The sequence below is a fragment of the Pseudorasbora parva genome, chromosome 22 (genome assembly GCF_024679245.1).
Source record: "Pseudorasbora parva isolate DD20220531a chromosome 22, ASM2467924v1, whole genome shotgun sequence".
NCBI classification, from domain to species: Eukaryota; Metazoa; Chordata; class Actinopteri; order Cypriniformes; family Gobionidae; genus Pseudorasbora; species Pseudorasbora parva.
The window spans coordinates 36,898,892-36,922,733 of NC_090193.1; the positions used below are offsets into that span (position 1 = coordinate 36,898,892).

Genomic DNA, 23,842 nt, shown 5'->3' on the forward strand with positions numbered 1-23,842 from the left:
TGATGAGTGAGCGCGTGGGGTGATCAGAGGAGGTGTCACACCTCTTGTATGCCTAAGCATAGTAAGTCAGCATTTACACATCTTACAATTATTTGATTATGTGTATACCTATAATTTATTATAGTAATTGCAATAACTGGGTTATAACTAGGCACTAACCCTGAACCTACCCCTAAGCTTAACCCAGTGCTTTTTTCTTTTCTTTTTTTAGGAAAGTAACGTGGTGCATGCACTTTAAAATAAAGTGCAACCTTAATATCTTATATTATTGCATTAACTGCATTAATTGTATACACATTAAATGTAATACATGCAGTCAAATTCTGCACAATAGCCACATTTAGCAAATATTGTTGCTTTGGGAAATGTGCAGTTTAATGAATATAAAGTGAATGAATGAAACATATGTGCATAACTGACCATAACACATTTGCAAGTATTTACAACATTATTTATAGCTTACAAGAGCACATAAAGGACTTAAGTTGAAGTTTTACTGTTCAGAGAACATTAAAAAGCGTCGCCAGATGATGCTTTGGTACCACTTTATTTTTAAGGTCTTCTTTGAACACTCTGTTGAATATAAGTAACTTTGCGACTACATGCCAACTTATTCCGAGCCCCACCAGTCTTGCTTACACAAAGTGAAACCCATGCTTTAAGCTACAGGTAAAAACAGAACTTACTGACACGTTCCAGTTCATTTCTTTATTTGAAATGTATAACAAAGCAAGCAAACTTCATCACCATGTTAGAAGTGATTCACACAAATTATTCAAGTTTGTTCATTATTACACATACAAAAAAATCAACTTTTACACAAGCACTCATCTCAGCAAATCCACTGGACGCAGACACATCCATGGGTTGCTCCATCCCTTCGGCAGGGATGTCAGTGAAGTGTGTAAGAGCGGCTGTGGGGTTCTGGCCTCTTTGTGTCTAAATGCTGAAAGGTATACCGTGGCAAACGAGACACATTTTGAAGCCAGTGTCTTGATGCGTTGGGCGGGGATGAATCCTAAAAAAATGATTAAAAGTTGTCAAAAATATTAAGCTGACACAAATTATCCTTATATATTCTTAATCTACAAATAACTTGCTTCCAGTTCGTTTTACACTAGTATGTGTACGAGGATGTGATATTAAAAGTTTGTAAGAAAACAAACATTACAGATTTGACATACTAAATTTCCGATGTATTTGCAAAACAAATGTGACCACACGTTTTTGCACAAACATTTTAGTCACTGGACATTCAAAGAAAAACTGACTTCTAAATAAGATGAGATGGGTTTTTTCTTTCTTTCAGGGTTTCCCAGGAAATGGCATTTGCTTTTCTCTTTGTTGACTGACTGTAAAGTAAACCTTTTATAGATTATCTGATTTGCATAATGCCTGAAACATGAAAATTGCAGATTGATAAAAAACAGTTGTAGCCATTACAGGGGACCTATTATGCAAAATTCACATTAATAAGGTGTTTGAACACAGATGCGTGTCGACGGTGTGTAAATAACATGAGTCTCCATAGACTCTCTGTATCTGAGCCACTGAGGACACCGTAGCTGAATTTAATTTTTGAAAGAAATGTGCAAAAGAAATGTGTAAAACATTTTTTACAGACGCTACAGACATTTTGACTGCGTCAGAGTATATGAAGCGCAAGCTCTTGAAGCTCCGCCCTCTTCTGGAAAGGGGGCCCGGAGCAGCAGATAATTTGCATTTAAAGGGACACACACACAAAAAGGCATGCACACACCCAAAAGTGCAAATTTTATAAGCTATAATAAATGATCTGTGGGGTATTTTAGGCTGAAACTTAACAGACACAGTATACTACATCTTGTACTAGATTATACTACATCTTGTGAAAAAGGGCATAATAGGTCCCCTTTAAAGCCACTGCATTATGAAACAGACATTAAAAGGAAGATATATTATCAACACAATTAACAATTTCACTACTATAAATATGTGGTCACAATGGTTGCTTAACAGTTCAACATCTGGACTGCGCTCCTCCCCTATAATGTCTCACCAGTTTATTGTCAAACCAGTCTCTCGTGGCCGCTGGTTTTGCCATTGAGTCCCGAAGATCCAGACTGTTCATCTGAGAGCCAGAGTTAAGGGTGGGATTGGACCAGCCGGACAAACAGTGCTGTAAAATTCATGTGCAAGAGAATAAATTTCAGATATTCATAATCATCATCACGATTTAGTCATTGGGATACAAAAATGATCAAACACTAAAAAAATATGAATTATCCATTACCAAAGCTGAAGGGTACATTATATCAACCAAATATCAACCATAAAATAGCTTTGGTCGGTATCTAACTGGCGAAAGTTTGGAAAAATTACACATTTTATGTTTTTGAAAGAAGTCTCTTCTGCTCACCAAGGCTGAATTTATTTAAACAAAAATACAATAAAAACAGAAATATTGTAAAAAATATAATTACAGTTTAAAATCGTTAGCTATTTTAATACATTGACAAATGTAATTTATTCCTGTAAATTTTCAGCATCATTATTACTCCAGTCTTTAGTCACATGATCCTTCAGGAATCATTTTAATATGCTGATTTGATGCTCAAGAAACATTTCTGATTACTATTATTATCAATGTTGAAAACAAGTTTTTGCTGCATAACATTTTTCAAAAGATTTATTTTATATATATGCTTTAATAAATATAATAAATAAATGTAACATGCTATACTATTTATTGAACTTTCTATTCAAAGAATCCTGAAAAATATATTACCATTTCCAAATAAATATGACACAGCACAACTGTTTCCTACATTGATAATAAAAATCAAAAAAGGTTTCTTGAGCAGCAAATCGTCATATTAGAATGATTTCTAAAGGACCATGTTACTAAAGACTGGAGTAATGATGCTGAAAATTCAGCTTTGATCACAAAAATAAATTACATTTTACAATATAGAAAACAGTTCTTTTAACTTTTAATACTATTTCCCAATCAGTTAATGCCGATTTCCCAAAATAAAACTCACCGAGGGCAAACTCAGACTGTCAGAGGAATCAAAACTGCAGCGGCGATGGGCTTTGTATTGGTGTGCTGGCAGCAGAGTTGAGCGAGGAATACTGACCCTGAAACAAACGCAGAGAGACAGTCAGACACTGATACTCATTCACAGAGTAATATGAATATTCATATATTCAACTTTTATATTCAACTGCACATTAAATTATGTCTATCATCTTTTTTTGTGTGTGTTTTTTAATGGGGGGGGGTCTTTGTCTTTGTCTTGAATTCAGATTCAATAATTTGAAAAAAGGAAAAAAAAACATTCAAATTTTAATCACTAAAGTAAACATTTGGTTTGGAAAGAAGATGCATTTATCCATTTGAAAGAAGTCTCTTATATCACTACGGTTGCATTTATGTGATCGAAAAAACAATGATATTGCGAAATATTATCAGCAATTTGATTTTTAAAAAAAATCTAATTTATTTCTGTGATGCAAAGCATAATTACTCCAGTCTTCAGTGTCACATGAACCATCAGAAATCATTCTAATATGATGATTTTGCTGCTCAAGAAATGTTTCTGATGATTATCAATGTTGAAAACAGTTCTGTTGTCACATTTTTGTGGAAACCGGATTATTTGATGACTTGTAAGTTCAAAAGGACAGCATTTATCTGTTGTTGAAATCTTTTGTAACATTATGAGCGTCTTTACTGTCACTTTTGATCAGCATCCTTGCTACTGACCCCAAACTGTTTAACGACAGTGTATGAATAAGTTTATGTGTGTAATTTTTTTCTGCATAACAAGAACTTTGCTGTGTTCACCTGATTAAAGCAGGCTCTGTTTCAGTATGAGGGTGTTCAGATTTGGGCATCTTGCACACTGGACAGGCGGCCTGATCATCCAGCGGAGCCGCAAACAGTCGACTGTTTATTCTGTAGCAGAACGTGCCTGTGATGGACCGAAGGCCAAATGGAAATATCAATTTTCTGGTACCTTCATGACGTCCCAAAGTGATGTTATGCAAACAAAATCAGCCAATTTCTTACACTGATGCGTATCTGCAGGCGGCTGCGGCTCCTCCCCATCAAGTGTGGAAGATGCAAGATCAGCAACAGATGGAAGTCTGAAGAAAAAAAAATGCATTTACATGATCAAAACATCTTTTTTGACATGGAGGACTTGTGATGTCTCAGAATTATGAAACAAACGCCTGTGCTACAGTCATTTTTAACCATTGTTAAGGGGGTTCTAGACTTCTAACTTTCTTTGGATTATACAATAAATCACTGTTAGGTTTCATTGTCTAACAGATGACCGAATCTAAAGTTTCATAGAGAGAGACAGACCCTGATAGCAAGTTGTGGACACACTCATCACGGTTGACCTGACGGAAGCTGCGGAGCTCGCTGAAGAACTGCTCAGAGCGATCGACAAGAGAGCTCTCAGCGTCCAGCAGGCCTGCAAACAAGTGAAACGGTTATTACTTTCACTGGTTTCCATACAGCACCTGCACGGAAAACTGAAACCAATTATTAATACGTTATTCAAATAACTTACCTGCTATCCAATCATAGCCCAGTAAAGGCTGTATGTGTCTCTCAGATACAGTATCCAGCCCAGCGGTCGTTGCGCTGACATTCTCTCGCTACGGTCCCAAAAAAAGGAAAGGAAAGAGAAAATACACATATGTTACTCTTGAAATGAAAACACTCCAAGCTGTCGCAGGTGGGGATTTCTTTTCTTTCTAGGTGCTTTTTCACTAGAAATCATAAAACCACCAGATTAGATTACGTACAGCGTTTTTTCCTCTCTGCTGTAGGCTGGTTACCTGGCGCCATCTAGCATGTCCTGGGCTTCATCAGCTGACCACGTTTAAAGGGTGTAGAATTAAGTCAGGAGACATGTCCCTGCCAATATCCAGCCAGTAATAGTAATAATCTCTCTTTAGATAGTTGCAACACCCACCACGACCAGTCAGATGGGGCTTGTGCGTATAACAGTAGCCTGGTGGAGTACACTCATTTAGACTGAAATAATCATTAGGTTTAAGCCAGGATTCAGTCAGACAGAGTACATCAAAGCTATTATCTGTGATCATTTCACTTACAGTATCTGCTTTAGGTGTGTGCGACTTAATGTTAAGGAGACCTCATTATAGAGAATGTTTTTGTTCATTTATTTTAAGATTCTCTTGTTTAATAATGATCAGGTTTTTTTCTAGATCCTATGGAGGATTTTTACCTCAATAACACTTGCATGGTATTTTTTTCCTGCTATGGAAGTGAATGGCTACTGTCCACTGTCTGGTTACCAAGATTCTTCAAAATGTCTACTTTTGTGTTCAACAGAAGAAAGAAACTCATACAGGTTTGGAACAACATGAGGGTGAGTAAATGATGACAGCGCTTTCATCTTTTGGTGAACTATCCCTTTAATATAGTTTTGAATGTACAAAGCAAACTGCTCTCTGAAATATAAGCAGAAGTAAAAAAAAAAAAAAAAACACCACTGAAATAAGAGCATGCGGTTTATCACATGTGTGAGAAAGCTGTGTTCAGCAACAGTAATTCAGATCATTTGTGCTATTAAAACAGCAAATGTACAAGATCACTCTGACCCAAAAAATGTAATGTAATTTTTAGTAAGTGCTCAATATAAATAATGTATATGTACTCTGATGCTGATGAGAGATGTTGACAACCGCAAACTGCACTTTGGACAGAGAAAATGTGCAGTTAAAGTTCTGATAAACTTATTCTTATTATTGTCAGTACCTTTATCTACATTTTTTGTATGACACACTTCTGCCAATATGGATCAATGATTTGGGTAACATTACTCAGCATTTCAGCGTCTCATCAGATTTTCTGTCCAATCAAAAGCCCTCTGGAATCTGAAGCCCCGCCCTCTACATTATAAATAGACGCTGAAGCTGCGGCTGAAATGGCTTCACACATTACTATTTTCTACATGGTGAATGGCACATAGTGCACTCTATAGGGGGACAGTGTAAATATGCTTTCCTTTGTGGGGAATGAAGTCTGGTTTCACGTCAGTGTCACTTGAACTGCTGATAGCACAGAGCCGATCATGTGATCGAGTCGCGCAGGCCACAAAACGTATCGGACCTGTTTGCGATCTGGACAGAATGCTGTATTTTAAAGCTATACGGAGGAGATTAGGAGGGGAAACGGTTACAGATTAGGAGGAAATGTGGCTTTACCGAGCTCAACGGCTCTGGCCGAGCTGTGATATAAACTAAACGCTATTAACTATTTAAAAAATGGGAGGAGCTACTTAATATGTCCTGCCCTGTCTTCCTGTTTGAGTGGAAATTATGTCAACACACTGAATAATGTTGAGCGTTTCAAGGCACTTCAGTGGGACTTTAACTGTTTAGATATATTGTTAAGTACACAAAACTATAGTTAATGTTGTTGGGTAACAATCAAAATTATGTTATTAGTTATGAGTCAGTTGGCTTACCTACCATATTTATAAGATGATGATAACAAAATTGTGGGCAAAAATCAAACCTACACCCTTGCCATATTGTGTAGCCCAGCAGTATCAATGTTGTCGACACAAACCTGTTGACTATCCGCTGTGGGAGGTGCAGATTTGGGCAGCATCAGTCTCACAGATCTACTCTTTCCCTTCCAGCGACTGTTGTCCGTGTCCTGCAGAAGTGTGCTGTATGTGGTCACTTCTGAACTTTGCTTGTGTTTGGGTTTATGTTGGTCCGGTGCGTTGTCTTCACAATGGTCAGAAAGTTGTTTATCTAAAGATACAAAGACATTTTATCAGCAGTAACACACACACACACACACACACACACACACAAACACAATAAATCAGCATATTACAATGATTTCTGACTGAAGTAATGATGCTAAAAATTCAGCTTTGCATCGCAGAAATAAATTATATATTAAAGTATATTAAAATAGAAAACCATCAAACCAAATTGCAATAATTTTCACAAAATTATAGTTTTCGTCTGTACTTTTGATCTAATAAATGCAGGCTTGATGAGCATAGGAGACTTTAAAACATCAAAAACAATAGTTAGGATCAGGATATATATAATAAATAAACAATACAATATTTAAAAGACATGAACATGATATATGTAAAGACTAACGTTCATGGTAAATTGAAAATATTGCCAAATTATTTAAATTTATATAATATTGACAGATGCACACTTTAAACTGAGCCCATAAATTGTAAACAACACCTCGCCGTGTGTTGAACACTTAAAGACCTCATTGTTCAACTTGATAAGTTTAGTATTCTGACCGGATGTTTTGATGGTTTGCTCTGCTATTGGTGAAGGTAAAGCTCGCGTCGCACGCGCTCCGTTAATCTCCGTTAAAGGCGATCGAGGCGGGAGGCTCCCGGCGGTAAACGCTTCATACTCATCTTTCGGCCATGAGAGAGTCAACTGGTGCAGTTTTTCAGTTTGTTTCTTGAGTTTTCTCAGTAAATCTTTGTTCCGCTTTCGCAAAGAGTCGATTTGCTCGACCGCGGCCATTCCGTCTCCATAGCAACGAGTTAAAAAAAAACCAGGACGCGAATCAGACGTGGAACAAATTAAACACACAACATCGGGTACTGTAAGTCATTGGTAGCTCAATGTTAGTTTATTTTAACATGTTGTGTGAAATATGCTTACATAAAAGAAGAGATTCCAAACTTCCGCGACAACAAACGTAAAACCATAAAACGGTCAAACTCAAACAGTAAATGGTGAACAACAGTGATTGGCTCCGGACATATCCCACAATGCATCTGTGTGACCACTGGGCTTATTTAAAGGGACAAGCATATCTATCTATCTATCTATCTATCTATCTATCTATCTATCTATCTATCTATCTATCTATCTATCTATCTATCTATCTGTCCATCTGTCCGTCTGTCTGTCTGTCTATCTATTCGTACATCCATCCATCCATTTATCCATCCATCCGTCTGTCCATCATCTATCCGTCTGTCTGTATGTATATCCATTTATCCATCTGTCTGTCTGTCTGTCTATCCATCCACCAGTCTATCCATCCATCCATCCATCCATCTGTTTATCTCTCCATCTGTCTGTCCATCCATCTGTCTATCCGTCTGTCCAACCATCCATGCGTCCGTCCGTCCATCCATCCATCCATCCATCCATCCATCCATCCATCCATCCATCCATCCATTTGTCCATCCATCCATCCATCCATCCATCCATGCGTCCATCCATCTGTCCGTCTGTCCATTTACCCATCCGTCTATATCTGTCTAAAAAATATATTAAAATGTAACAACAAAATGTGTAACATTATTTCCTGCTCATGTTATTTTGTAAGTGCCACAGAAAGAAAACAGAGAAGAAATACAAAAGTATATACATATTCAATTATTTTTTAACTACTATCTGTTTTCAAAAACCAAAGCAATGCATGTTGGGGGGAAATTTCAACATTAGACAGTACATGGTGTTATATTAAGATGAATTCAAATACAAATGTATTTTATACGCCGCTATGAATTTTTTTTTTTTTTTTGAGTCTACACACCACAACATTGGCAATACACAAATTTTTGCCCAGTAAGGTTAAAATCTCTCATATATTACTTCATATTTATTTGTACATTAGTTCATCGGTCTTGTGTTTTGTTCTTAAGTGTTCAGCTTCGCTCTTCGTGCTGTTCAGATATAATGGCCGTAATCAAAGCACAGCGTGTGACAGCGAGTGAGGGCAGTAATGATATGGACTGCAGTGTAGGCGCATTAGCTCTCCATATTCAGAGCACGTATCTAATGTGTCCAGGCAAGTGCAATGTCATTAGACTGACCACTGCACTGTTGTGTTGCATCCCATTAACTCTAAACTGTGCTGGTCATGGAGTCAGCTCACCTCTAACCATCCCTATAATTCCTCTCTTCACAGTTTGTGCTGTGGACATTGAATGCATGCTGCTTGAATACTTCATAGCTCATTAATGAGGGATCATTCATCACGGCTACAGGAAGAAAAACAAACATGTGGATGGAAATAAAGGGATAGTACAAAATAGGTTGCATGCAGTGACGAACAGAGCATTTTGGGCCTAAGAAAACATCAGTTAAACTAATTAGATTCACGTTATTTGCATGTGTATTTGAGATATTCCAACAGAGGGCAGTATTTGGCAAATTAGACAACAAGGAAGTAAATGTCATGGATTTCTGTAGGCCTATATCGTGTGTGCATGACAGGCTGAAATCTGTGGAATTCCAAAGCTGCCAAAATAATAAATAAATACATAAAATGGATAACTAAATATACAAAGTATAATATATATATATATATATATATATATATATATATATATATATATATATATATATATATATATATATATATATATATATATATATATATATATATATATATATATATATATATATATATATATATATATATATATATATATATATATGTGTGTGTGTGTGTGTGTGTGTGTTTTAATATTAAGTTTATTATTGTGTTTATTAAGTTTCCTGTACTCCTCAGTTGTGATGCACTTTGGACAAAAGCGTCTGCTAAATGCATTCATGTAAATGTAAATTATGTATAATTGTATTTTTTAACATTTATTTATTTATTTCATTTATTTATTTTCACATTTATTTGTGTAAATATGTATTTATGTCTGCATTTATTTATTCTCACATTTATTTTTGTACGTATGTATTTATGTTATTTATGTTGCTGCTTGTAAAGTGTCCTTGAGCCTGGGAAAGGTGCTATATAAATTAAACATTATTATTATTATTATGTCTGCATTTATTTATTTTCACATTTATTTATTTCTACATTTCTTTGTATACAGTATAAATACTCATTTATTTATTTACCTTTCTTTGTATATTTATACGTTTATTTCCTTATTTATGTATAATTGTATTTTTCCACATTTATTTATTTTTCAATTTATTTATTTATTTATTTATTTATGTTGTATAGTGCATGCTTATATATATATATATATATATATATATATATATATATATATATATATATATATATATATATATATATATATATATATATATATATACACACATATATATATATATATATATATATATATATATATATATATATATATATATATATATATATATATATATATATATATATGTGTGTGAATTTAAAGGCATTTTATCAGAATAAGATTATGAAAATGTGGACTTGTCATAGTGAAAAGTGAGTCAATCCGATAAGATCAGCAGAGGCGGTTGCTGTATAGAACAGGTATCCTGATATTGAACAGGCTGTGAATGCTCTGATAAAAGAGCACTTTTGGGTCGATTGTTTCTGCAATGTGTCAGATAGAGGGTGGATGTTATTAAGATAAGACGGATTAGTCGGGTAGATGAAAAGACTCGAGCCAAGTGCTGTTGAATATACCAAGAACAGAACAGGGCAACAAGGTCTAACGGTTCACTTTCTGAACCGCTGTTTTGGCATTATCAAAATCATTTCACTGCAGTATAAAACAACAATAAAGTGGCTGTAATGATTCTAAAAAAATACCCACAATGTGCATTTTCTGAAGAGGGGTCAACCTCTACACAAGGGAATTCATGCACTTCCTCGCATTGCCTTGGAAACATGGGCAGTAATAACAGGTTAGCGGACGCCTGAAGTACAGCATAATTATTTTGTTGTGCATGTGATTAAAAGTGCAACTGCAAGGCACTTTTGGGAAGTGCAGCTTAGTGGTTAAAGATCTTGGCTAATAACCCGAGTGTTGAGGGTTTAGACCCTGAGACCTTGAGCAAAGCACTTTGTTGTACTGGGAGAATCAGAGTCACTATAACTTCTGAGAGGAATTTTCTGTGCAACAAAAAGTTATATATAGAACCCTATGATTCTTGATTTAACGAACCATTTATGCCATAAAGGTTTTATATTAGGAGAAATGTCTTAAAGGTGCAGTGTGTAATATTTATGAGGATCTATTTCCAGAAATGCAATTTAATATGCATAACTGTATTCAGAAAATGCGTGAAATAGAGTGTGCAATGTCGTGGCATACACGCCAAAACTCATTTTGGCGTGTCTATGCCACGCTGTTTTTCGCGTGGATATGATACGCACTTTATGGCATATTATACATACGGCCCTTAACGGACAAACTTCTCTACAGAGCGCTAGTCACTCTCTGCTGTCTCAGACGACATCTTTGTCCTGTGTCAGCCACCGTAGCTTCTCAATGTGCTTCGATAGGGAGGGGTGAGCAGTGGCTGGTTGACAACCTCACCTCTAGATGCTGCTCAAACTCACACTACACACTGCACCTTTAAATGATTGCTAAGTGATGTCAGTCAATAATTTTTTTTTAATTATTTCACACTTATTATGTAATTAATCGTAATTAAAAACATAGTTCTTAATATTTTTATAATTAATAATTTCACAGTAACTCTCCCAACTTAAAGCAAGTATATATATATATATATATATATATATATATATATATATATATATATATATATATATATATATATATATATATATATATATATATATATATAATATTATGAGTGGAGGCCAGTATTACTGATATTAATACTGGTACTGATGTCTCTATGAAATTGATTTAAAAGAAATATTATAGATATTCAACATTACAATATTGAAAGCTATCAATTTCATTTAAAAAATGTATTAGGCTTTTTTTGTTATTTACTTGTGGCCTTCCTACCTTTCTAACAGGCAAATAAATTGAATAAAGTTATCAAACAGTCTGCACTGCATAAATAATCAATTAAAGATGAAATTAATCCTTATTGAAACTTTTTTTCTGTTACCTTTATTCTTTAAATAACTGTAGTGACAGACACAGTATGGTTTATTAGGCTACTGCCCCTTTAAGATCTGTTACGCACATCTCGTTTTCTCACAACTCTTTAAGGTAATTTAAGGTGTTATTTAACTAATTTAAGACTGCTCTTATGGGGATACTCGACAAAATGGGCATTTTGGCATGGCTGTGTGTGCAATTTGTTCAAGCACAAAAGAGAACTTGCTCTTTTTGAGCACCGTCTCTGTGTGTGTGTGTGTGTGTGTGTGTGTGTGTGTCAGGACATTTGCATGAATAAGATCTGCCGCTGCCAGGATGCTGAAATATTTTGGAATATTTAAATATGTATAGAAATATTTTTAACACGTTAAACTTAAATTTATCACTTGCCTTAATGTGCTAATTTTGACAGCATTAGTAATAATTTCACGTTTAACAAGCTATAAAAAAATTCCACGGATAAAGTAGGCTATGCTGTTTAATTCATAAAATTGAATTAAAATTAAAGTAAATTAAAAATCAAAACTAAACCCATAAAATGAATCCCTAAAATGTTCTATAAGCGACAGCAGTAAACGTAATAATGAATTAATTCGTTTATTTTGATTGTTTTTATATAACAGGTGGTTGAACGGGCTGAAAAATAAGAGGGTTTGATGTCAGCCAAAAAAAAAAACACAACAATTTTTCACTTAAATTATTTGCACTAGGTCTACTAAAAATATTTACAACCTGACCAAGAATATTAAGGAAAGTAAAGGTCCATTTGATTTGATTCTTGTTCTTCACGGTATTTTGACCTCTTAGCTTACAGAGTTTAACCAATAGAATTAGATGTAGGATTAGGTTATTCATGAGCTTATTGTCCGAACAGTGATTAGGGTGTACGGTGACTGATGGCCTCTCGCCGTCTCCTTTTGCACCTTGTCTGATGGGTTAAATTCGAGCTGTAAATCTCCTGAAGGGAACACAGCAGTCAATCAGGATTGGAAAGAGTGTGTGATGGAGGGCAGGTCACCACACCATGACCAAGGCTCATGAATCTGCCAAGAGCTGCTTGCACAAAAGATGGACGTCTTCAGCATTCGTGTTGTTCACCTCCAGCATGCAATCCCTTTTCTTTAACTCAAGCCATCATAGTAAGTCGCATTGATTTATGTTAATTTGACAATTTTGTGCATATATTCAGCTAATATAGACATGCATTTGGTTATGTGAAACTGGCTCATTTGAACATAAATTTGAAGCAATTCATGTAGTAGCCTATATAGTGTAATATGTCAATACGTTTAAGTGCAAGCAAACTCAAGATTTGCTGTGTGAAATTTTGCACCTTTTCATAACAATTTTTGTAAATCCAGTTTATGGTTTCTTTCTGTTTTATTGCTAATTTGTTTGCCAATGTATATTTATCAGTAGCCTACATGTATTCATTTTTATTTAAAGGGATAGTTCACTTTGAAGTTAAATTTTGATATGTTTTAGCTTACCTCGTGGGCATCCGAGATGTAGGAGTATTTGTTTCCCCAGTAGTTTCAATTTTGATAATTTTAGGTCAAACCGTTCTTGTCTGTGCCTCACATAATGCAGGTCTATGGTCACCACCTCAAAGAGCATACACAGAGAAGTCCACATTAACCCTTGTATGGTGTTCGGGTCTGTTGGACCCGTTTTCATTTTTTATCGAAAGAATAATTATTTTTTCAAACTGAGACTCATTGGCCTTGGCTCATTTTCTGTGAGGAATATATATCAGAACATATTTTCGATGACCACACACTGTACACCCCCCCTACACATTTATATTACACACAGGATGTTCGGGTCCACTGGACCCGGGGCTAATAAAAGTGTGGGAATTGTAGGTCCTGTGTACCTTTACTCTGTCCTCCTCCTGTCAGGGCCTGCGGCTAGTCTGTGTGTGTTCATGTATATGGTTTATGAGGACACAAATATGTGTAATGACATGGATATTACAACGTAAACATGGTATATGACGACATCTGTGTCCTCACACTAAAACATACTAAATGGTTGTTTTTGAAATTCAAAAAGTGTCAAATGTTTTCTGTGATGGGCAGTTTTATGGGTATGGTTAGTAGGGGGATAGATTATACAGTTTGCACATTAGAAAAACCAGTATGCCTATGGAGAGTAACCATACACCGCATATCCAAGTGTGCATGCATGTGTGTGTGTGTGTGTGTGTGGTGGGGGGGTTGCGTGCGTGTGTGTGTGTGTGTGTGTGTTATGGTTGTGTGTATGTGTATGTGTGCGCATGAGTGTGTGTGTGTGTGAGAGAGAGAGAGATTGTGTGTAAGTGAGAGAGTAGCTACAAGAGTGAGTTTTGTTTCTACCCCTTCCGTTCCCACACGAGGTTGCAATTCTTAAATGTGATCTAACAAAGGTAAAGAGAAAATATTAACGATATATGCTGTTTATATAGCTTGTAATTGGGATGAAGTAAACATCTGTTGAGTATTTTAACTCGTTGGTGTTTCCTGTGGTGTACAACGCATTTCAAAGTGAACTATCCCTTTAAGAGCATATTTTCTTAGTGATAGATGCCATTTACATTATTTACAAATAGTGAGTTTAAATAGCATTAGCATTACCCTAACCAATAAACACTATTATTAAAAATGTTATTATTAAAAACACATTAGACATCTAATTAACACTTTTTGAATATTTTCTTAATTTTTATTTAAAATAAATATCTTTTCAATCTGATATTTGAGGGAGTAGAGCGATTCGGCAAAGGTGGATTCTAACTCGATTTGCGTCATCTTTTTGCCATGCACCATAACCCTACACTATTGCTACTGTTAAAAACCCAGCATCTTCCGTAGTTTTGTCTGGCCCAATAGACGTCAGTGGGTGGAGTCAGTGTTAATAGCCTTTGCCAACAAGGTGGGCAATTTGCACTTAGCTGTATTAGGTACTCTCCTAACAATGCAATATTGTAAGAACATGAACATGAACATGAACAAACGTGATCAACGCTCGGGACAATTGATGGGCCAGTGTTACATCGCCATGAAAGTTTAAGTGCAAGAAGACGTGAAAACTCAATAACTTGTGCACTGTGTGGGGTTTTCTGTAAGCAAACATCTGAAGTGAACGGCCAGAAATCTGCATCGCAGACAGCATGCGAATACTGAATTGAATTCTCTTTCATATCTTCTTGAACAGACATATTCAAACAAATATCCTCAATGTATTGGATGCGTGCATTATGTCTTAAAGGTCCCATTTTTCGCGTGTTTTCGAAGCTTTGATTATGTTTACAGCGTGCAATATAACATGAGTTCATGTTTCGCGTGTAAAAAAACAGTATTTTTCACACAATTGACTTATCTGTACAGCGCTGTTTCCTCTGTCCTAAAAACGGCCTGATGATTTCCTTGTTCTATGAAGTCCCTCCTTCAGAAACACGTAACGAGTTCTGATTGGGCCAGCGCTTCCCGTGTTGTGATTGGACAGCAGCTTAGCGCACTTTGCCCGGAAAGGTCCTGCCTCTTACCATAACGGGGAGATGCAAGCGCTGAATGCGCGCTCTTCTCCACGTGGGAGAGCAACAAGACCACGCCCCCTATTTTGCGTGTTCTTGTGGGCGGAGCTTTAGTCAACAAACGGTTCTAGTGACGTCATTACATCCCTGCACTTCCTGCTGTAGTCCAAACCGGCCGTTCGCTGTAGGCTCTGAAAGGGAACTTCTGTTAAATAAAATATCTCGCTTGACATTGAACTTTGAGCTTTATAATTTTACAGATATTATTTATGATCCAACAGCAATATTACACACTAACTAAAGTTTGAAAGATGGAATTGCGAAGAACAGGACCTTTAAATGGACAGCAGCCTGCATTGTATTGTAATAATAATAATAATATTCTTTTTTTTTTTTTTATATTAATCAAACAACAAAAGACAGAAGAAAAAATATTCACTGCTCTGGACTGAATAACTTTTGGAACTTTAATTAGGATTTATTTATGTTTCATAGCTGGTAAAAAATATTTATGGCCATTACATTTTCTTAAAGGGATATTTCACCCAAAAATGAAAATTTTATTCCTACTATGGAAGTCAACTGGAAGGCAATGGTCAACTGTCTGGTTACCAAAATTCTTTAAAATATCATAGTTTGTGTTCAACAGAAGAAAGAACTCACACACGCACACACACACGCATGTTTCCATGTTTTATGGGGACTTTCCATAGATGTAATGGATTTCATACTGTACAAACCGTATTTTCTATCCCCCTACACTGCCCCTGCCCCTAAACCTACCCATCACAGGAAACATTCTGCATTGTTACTTTCTCTAGAAAACTCATCCTGTATGATTTATAAGCCTTTTGAAAAGTGGGGACCGCTGGCTGGTCCACACAATATAGGTAATCTCAGGTTTTACTATCCTTATGGGGACATTTGGTCCCCACAATGTAATATAAACAAGGACACACACACATACACACACACACACACACACACACACACGCACGCACGCACACACGCATGCACACACAAACTCAAGGTTTGTTGAGTTAAAATACCATAATGTGCAAAATTACAGGCAAACGGTTTGATATAACATTCATTCAGACAAGTTGTGTGCTAGTATGATCGACTCACTAACCTATTAAACTTGCATAACTCGCCATGCATCATTTGTGCCACATGAATGATATCTCAAGTCATGACAAGAGCCGTACGTTTCCTTTTCTAAGCAATGATACTTTTTTTTTCATCTGGTGGACACTACAAATTCAAGAAAACTCCTTGAAGTTAAAGTGAAACCATCATACATAATCACCTAGCAACCCTCCACAACACCCTAGCAACCACATAGCAATGAACCACCCGTAATATTCTAGATGCTCATGAGTTTTACAAGCACACACGACTCACAGTTTCTCTGAAAAATGTTAAAATTCAGTTTGATTGTCGCCATTTAAAGAGCATTTCCCTGAGTGTTGACATTACATGCTGCGGCACAACACTGATTTCCTGGAATCAAGATGCATGCTTATTAAATGTAGATTTCAAAGAGTTTTTTTTCCGCCTTTGCACTTTAATCTTATGTAGAACTCTCCTATTGAAATAAAAGCTCTCCTGCATACAGGCTTTAATGTGAAGTCGTGCTTCTACCTCCGAGTTCTCGCTGAATCGTGAACCTGCGGCCTCTAATGTGACACGAAGCAAAGATGAATGCTCCTGGTCTCAGATGTCGGCTTGCACTTATTACTGGCTTCACGGCGTCGAGCATTCATTTGAATGCTCGGGCACCTGCATGGAGGCAGACTGAGGACTCGGCTCTTCTTGGCAAAACGTGTCTAATTGTGTACCAGTGCAGCGAGAACAAATTCAGTCATTAGAGATTTATTTGCCATGCTGTGTAAGACCGGGGATTGAGTTCGCTCAGGTAAATACTTCACTGTCTCAATGATTAGGAAGACAGTGAAAAACAAGCTTTGAAAGCTTTTTAATTAAGCTGTTAAGGCGGAACTCGTATCTTAAAAGAGCAGCTTAGCTGATATTTGCTAAAAGCTCATTATTTAAATGAGGTTTCTGCTGATGAACTAATATTTATTGCAATGATATTTGGTTCTCTGAATAATACTTGTTCTTTTATGAGTCTTGTTGTTAAATATTACAATAATGGGCCTACATATAAAAGTTTTTTGTAACACTTTAGAATAATGGTCATTAGTTAACTACATTAACATGAACTAATAATGAACTGCACTTATAAATATTTTATTTATCTTTGTTAATGTTGATTTCAACATTTACTAATGCATTATTATTAGGGATGTCCCGATCAGGTTTTTTTGCCCTCGAGTCCGAGTCATTTGATTTTGAGTATCTGCCGATACCGAGTCCCGATCTGATACTTCTATAATACATAAAAAAAGAATAAAGAAGAGCGAAAAAACGAACCAGGAGTTTCCTTATTTTTTATTTTATTCACCTTATTTTAACATTCAACAACTCTAACAAACAGAGCACTTCTGTGAGGTAGATTGAACAATCAAGTAATAAATAACAAATTCTTCACTTTTGGATTTTAGTGCTACAGTAAATATAAAAAAGTCCGGGACCGGAGTTGCGCAGAGCAGGAAGTACAACGGCGATATCAAAAGCACACCCATACTCTCATAGATGCAGAACAATTAATTATGTTGGTGTGAAATAAACAGTTATGGAAATTAAATTAAATTAAATAATCTGCTCCCAAAAATCCTGAAAAAATCTGTTAGTGCCTCAGTGACAACTTCAGTCAGAGAAGACGTCGATCTCAGCTTTCAATCATGACATCACACAGCCGTTTTTATAGCATCAAATAACTAACTAAAACTAAACTTATTTAAAAAACAAACACTTTAAATGAAATCATTGTGATGATAACTGCCTACAATGACATAAATCAACTTTGGGGAAAAAATATTTGAGGTGTAATTTGACTGAAGTGTAATTAACAATGCTTTTCAGGTTTTTATAGGTCTAACATTAGTTTTTAGGTAGAGAAATTTAATAAAGTAGCCTAATGAAATGTAAAATAGCTGCATATTTAACTGTTTAAATTAAAGAATAATCCTTACAAAAGCTATTTAATCAAGAGCAGTGAGTGATTCCTTATCTTTTGTTTGACATTAAACAGACAGCAGTAAAGGTTACTGCCCCTTTAAGACCTAATGGAAGGCTCTGCGTCGTCTTTCTCGACTGTATAAAGTCCTCTTAAGGCTTATTCAGACTATGTCTGCTTGGATACTCATCAAGATGGACATGCTGACATACTTCTTGTGTGAGTCGGTCCGTTTAAGCGCAAGTCTTGAAAGAGAACTCAATATTTGCGCGCTGTGAGACGAGTGCGCGCTTTCGGATGATGCACAGAGACAGATCAGCGCGCGCGCTCTCATTCGCGTCTTCTGGCGAATATACACGGGTGATATTAGCGCTGTTGTAATGTATCACCGAGGAGCCAGCACGTGTATCCATCTACAGAAACATACATAAAGCATTATTTTCAAGTTACAACCCATATTATTGATGCGTCATCATGCTCAGCTCACCCCAGAATATACATTATATCCGAGTCCTGATCGGGATGTAACGTCCGATTCCGATCGAGTCTTAAATCACGTGATCGGGACATCCCTAATTATTATAATCTTGTTAACATTAGTTAATGCACTGTGAACTAACATGAACAAACCATGAGCAGCTGGATATTCCTTAACTAACATAAGAAAGATGAACAAATACAGTAACAAATGAACTGCTCATGGTTAGTTCATGTTAGTTAATAAATTAACTAATGTTAACTAATGACCATTATTCTAAAGTGTTACCTTTTTTTTTACTGTGACATTGATTTGAATTGTTTAAAAATTTATAATTTGATGGGTTTTATGTCTTTTAAGGAGTTATTGTAGCAAACTTGTGTTCAGATTCACGATTCTGCTATATAATGCCCACTTTTCAATCAATCCAATCAATCGATGCATAAAATCCCGCCCCACATTGTGTTTTTCCAATTAAATGTGTAATTTTCCCTGGAAATAAGTTTAAATTGCCCCTATTATGCTATTTTTAAGGTTCCACATTTTGTTTGCGAAGTCTCCTAACAACAGGTTTACATGTATAAAAGGTCAAAAACCACTTACATTTTCTCATAATATACATTGCACATCGCCACATTTTTTTGAATGATTCTCAAACGACTCGTCAGACGATTCAGTCTCTCGAGGGGATGTTCACACAACACCGTTTTCAACTAAAAATGTAAAAACTTTTTATGCGTTTTGCCCATTCAATTACATAACAATGCCGTTTTGGGTGCCTGAAAACGCAAACTTTTAAAAAACGTTTTTAAACCGAAGCCCTAGTCAGTGTTTCACTGGCATCAAGTTGGTTTGACATTGGACATTCGATATTCGCAATTTTAGGGATCGTCTCTAAAGCTACATACGACATTGGTATACACATTTCTAACTTCAATAGCATTTGATAGGAATTACTTACATTATCAAACCCTGTGATGCACACCTTTAATCTTGTGGATTATTGTTCAAATATACTGTTAAATCATGTTGAAATACTGACGCTTTTCAATACTGTACAGGATCATATATGCCATACTTTGAAGCATTTTTAACGGCTCTGTGGTCCATGATTGACTCACTTCTGGAGCCTGTCTCTAGTGGCCAGTCAATGAATTGCAGTTTTAGTCACTTCCGTATTGGCTTCAAGAGAAACTGGGGGAGGTTGCCGCTTTGTTTCAAAGAGCAAGGATGTAAAAATGTTCTCCATGTAAAGAACAAAAACACTAATCTATGAAAATGATGACGTCCTGCACATGTGCATTACATGTTCAGTCTATAGTGTTTCATCGTCATCTACTGGCCTGGCAGAAGAATACAGTTTTATAGTCATTTTTGCAGAATCCTAGCCTGATGTGGTCATACTCAATTCTAGTCAGAATATGAGTCTGATGCTCCATTGGGCTGTGATTATGGGGTGTTTCAACCGAACCAGGAAAGACATCAATTGGATAGACCTACAACCAATCAGAGCAACGAAGCGACGCATTGTCAAATATCAACAGACAGAGCTCAACTGCACTGTGTTGCCAAGTCCGCGTTTTTTCCGCGTGTTGAAGTGACTATTATGTGATATATAGTCCCATGAGTGCGAATATTATCAGGCAACCTTGACAAAATAACACACATTTTACCCCCCAAACGCCTTTTTTTCCTTGGAGAACCCCCCGAGAAGCTATTGTTTAGGGCTAGTAGTTGGCGGGTTTTGTTGTAAAAACTTGGCAACCCTGTCTGCACGCGCGCTAGAATAAATTCTTTGCTGGTGTTGTAAAAAAAAAAAAACATAATTTAATGATACACGGAGTACTTACCCAACATGATCATCATTTCTGAGAGAAATAGTGAAGGTGAATGCAGATACAAACAAGCTCTCCGTTTAGGATTTGAACAAATATAATCCAATATATCCTTTGATGACGTGATGATTACGTTACTGTTGATCATCTGTCCGTCATCGTCTAAAGCCCGCCCTGATGATTTCATTGGTCCGAACAGTTTCTGTTCAGAGATAATCACTCCTCTATGGAGCAAGGCCAGACCGAACTGCCCGACCTAAACATTTTGTGGGCGGGGCTAAGTTCGGCTGGCATCCAGGCTAGCAGAATCCTTGTGAATGGGGACCTTTTTGATAACGGTGTGGTCTGTATGCGGAAAACGTATTCGTTTTAAGAATATAGTTGTCATGTAAACATACCCTTAAATCCTCCTTTCCGCAAGCTTCTTTGCTCTGATTGGCCAGACGACCTAATCTGTTGTGATTGGTCTACCACGTATAGTGTGTGTCAGAAACAGAACCATTACCATAACTGAACTTTTACATTTAAATTGAGTGTTCATTGGAGTGGTCCAAGACCTAGGATTTATGTTGCACTTGAACCCTGAATACACACACACACAAATAGACTGGATTCGAGGAGTTTATGTGGTTGTAACAAAAAAATAAAAACAAAAATGACAGATCCTTCCCTTGTGGGTCAATTTGACCCAATTATGAATGATTGGAATGCAAAAAATGTTTTAGCAAAGATAGAAAACCTAACAAATGCTCGAAAATTAAAACTAAAAACGCTAAAACTTTACCAAAAAATTACTGAGATAAACTTTAGGACCCAGCGGAACAACTCATTTGCTGTAGTTAGAGCTATAAGGCCATGTAATGGCAAGAGTCATGAAACATAATTTGTTAAAACTTTATTTTAAAGTGTCATTGTTAAACATTACATATAGTTACTGCAGAAATAACTATAAATGATGCATAACATGTAACATGTGTGTAACTAACCCATAACAAAACCCCAAATCCTAACCCTATATTGTAAGTTACTCTATAATACATTTGGTAATTATTATTACTCAGTACTTAAATGCATAAATACAGTGTAGCATGGACACAGAAAAATAAAAGTGTAACCTATTAATTTAAATTGTATAAGCTTTCTAGACCAAAAAAAGTATGATTTTAGTGCTTCGGGTCATTTTGACCCGATAAGGGAAGGATTTGTTACAGGTTGCTGGGGAGAGATGAGGTAAAGCAGAATATAAAAACACCCCCAAGGCTCTTATTTATCAGCAGTCTTTATTTCACCTCACAGCGCCTGTTAAACAGAGGTAGTCCAAATCTGGAAGAGCAGCACGCAGGTTAATGTCCGCTGGCCTCTCATTATTCATGGGCCAGGTGGACTGAAGATCGCAGCGCAGTCGGGGAGCTGGCAGGAACTGACATCAGCTTGGCAGGGAAGTGAGCTTCACTCCCACCGGTGTCAGATTGAAATGGCATGGTGCCCATACTCATTACCAGCCTGATTAACCACTGTAATTAGCTGATATTAGAGAAAGCGAGAGCCACCGGTGGCGGCGATCAGCACTGGTGCAGAACTGCCCAGCTGTCCATATCAGTTAGCCCATCATAACACAAGTCGAGGGATAAATGCTAGAGACCAGAATAGAATGAGAACAACCTTTAGCTCACAATAGGGAACATGGGTGAATAGCTGCTAATTACAGCCGTCCATTAAAGATGATGAACTTCTGCATCTCTACTCTCGACTCAGGTTTAGGCGTATGTAGAAACAAATTGTGTAAATTCTGCACCATATTTCTGTCCTGAAATGCAAATGACACAGGCAAGCATCATTTTTATTGCTTTTATTAGTTTTGGGGTTTGTTCATATTGCTAACCTCAAGCTATATCCACTTAAGCTGGTGGCACTAAACTAAATACACCGATCAGGCATAACATTATGACCTAATATTGTGTTGGTCCCCCTTTTGCTGCCAAAACAGCTTTGACCCATCGAGGCATGGACTCCACTAGACCCCTGAAGGTGTACTGTGGTATCTGGCACCAAGATGTTAGCAGCAGATCACTTAAGTCCTGTAAGTTGCAAGGTAGGTTACAATCCCACAGATGCTTGATTGGATTGAGATCTGGAGAATTTGGAGGCCAAGTCAACACCTCAAACTCATTGTTGTGCTCCTCAAACCATTCCTGGACCATTTTTGCTTTGTGCCAGGGGATATTATCCTGCTGGAAGAGCCACAGCCGACAGGGAATATTGTTTCCATTAAAGAGTCTACATGGTCTATAACAATGCTTAGGTAGGTGGTACGTGTCAAAGTAACATCCACATGGATGGAGGACCCAAGGTTTCCCATCAGAACATTGCCCAAAGCATCACACTGCCTCCGCCGGCTTTCCTTCTTCCCATAGTGCATCCTGGTGCCATGTATTCTCCAAGTAAGCAACGCACACGCACCTGGCCATCCACGTGATGTAAAAGAAAACGTGATTCATCAGACCAGGCCACCTTCTTCCATTGCTCCGTGGTCCAGTTCTGATGCTCACCTGCAACTGTTGTTACACGTGACTGTGTATTTTGACACCTTTCTATCAGAACCAGCATTAACTTCTTGAGCAGTTTGAGCTCCAGTAGCTCGTCTGTTTGATCGGATCACACGGGCCAGCCTTCGCTCCACACGTGCATCAATGAGCCTTGGCCGCTCATGACCCTGTGGCCGGTTCTCCACTGTTCCTTCCTTAGAGCACTTTTAAAAGATATTGACCACTGCAGACCGGGAACAATTTGATCCTTGTCAAACTCACTCAAATCACTTGCCCATTTTTCCTCCTTCTGACACATCAACTTTGAGGACAAAATGTTCTCTGCCAAATATATGCCACCCACTAACAGGTGCTGTGATACAATATATAGACATAATTACAATATATATGTAATATGTTATGTTTTATATTATGTAAACACAAACTTTTATGTTAGATGCGATTAATCATGATTAATTGATTTGAGAGCTATTATATATATATATATATATATATATATATAATTTAAAAAATATATATTTCTACTCATACCATC

At 36.7% G+C, this 23,842-nt stretch overlaps 1 protein-coding gene across 2 annotated transcripts; it reads right to left on the reverse strand.

The window, feature by feature from the left end:
* Positions 1 to 693: 693 nt before the first annotated feature.
* miip (migration and invasion inhibitory protein) lies at positions 694 to 7,676 on the reverse strand. 2 transcript variants are annotated; one of them, XM_067431150.1, is made up of 10 exons: positions 7,311 to 7,676; positions 6,599 to 6,789; positions 4,566 to 4,653; positions 4,355 to 4,466; positions 4,055 to 4,131; positions 3,830 to 3,956; positions 3,024 to 3,120; positions 2,039 to 2,158; positions 1,272 to 1,352; positions 694 to 1,018 (listed from the first exon to the last, which is right to left on the reverse strand). In XM_067431150.1, exons 1-10 carry the CDS (start codon positions 7,543 to 7,545, stop codon positions 893 to 895), a joined length of 1,254 nt encoding a protein of 417 aa, XP_067287251.1. In that variant the 5' UTR covers positions 7,546 to 7,676; the 3' UTR covers positions 694 to 892. The 2 variants fall into 2 exon arrangements, with proteins under 2 accessions (XP_067287251.1, XP_067287252.1); XM_067431151.1 differs by lacking the exon at positions 1,272 to 1,352.
* Positions 7,677 to 23,842: the final 16,166 nt, after the last annotated feature.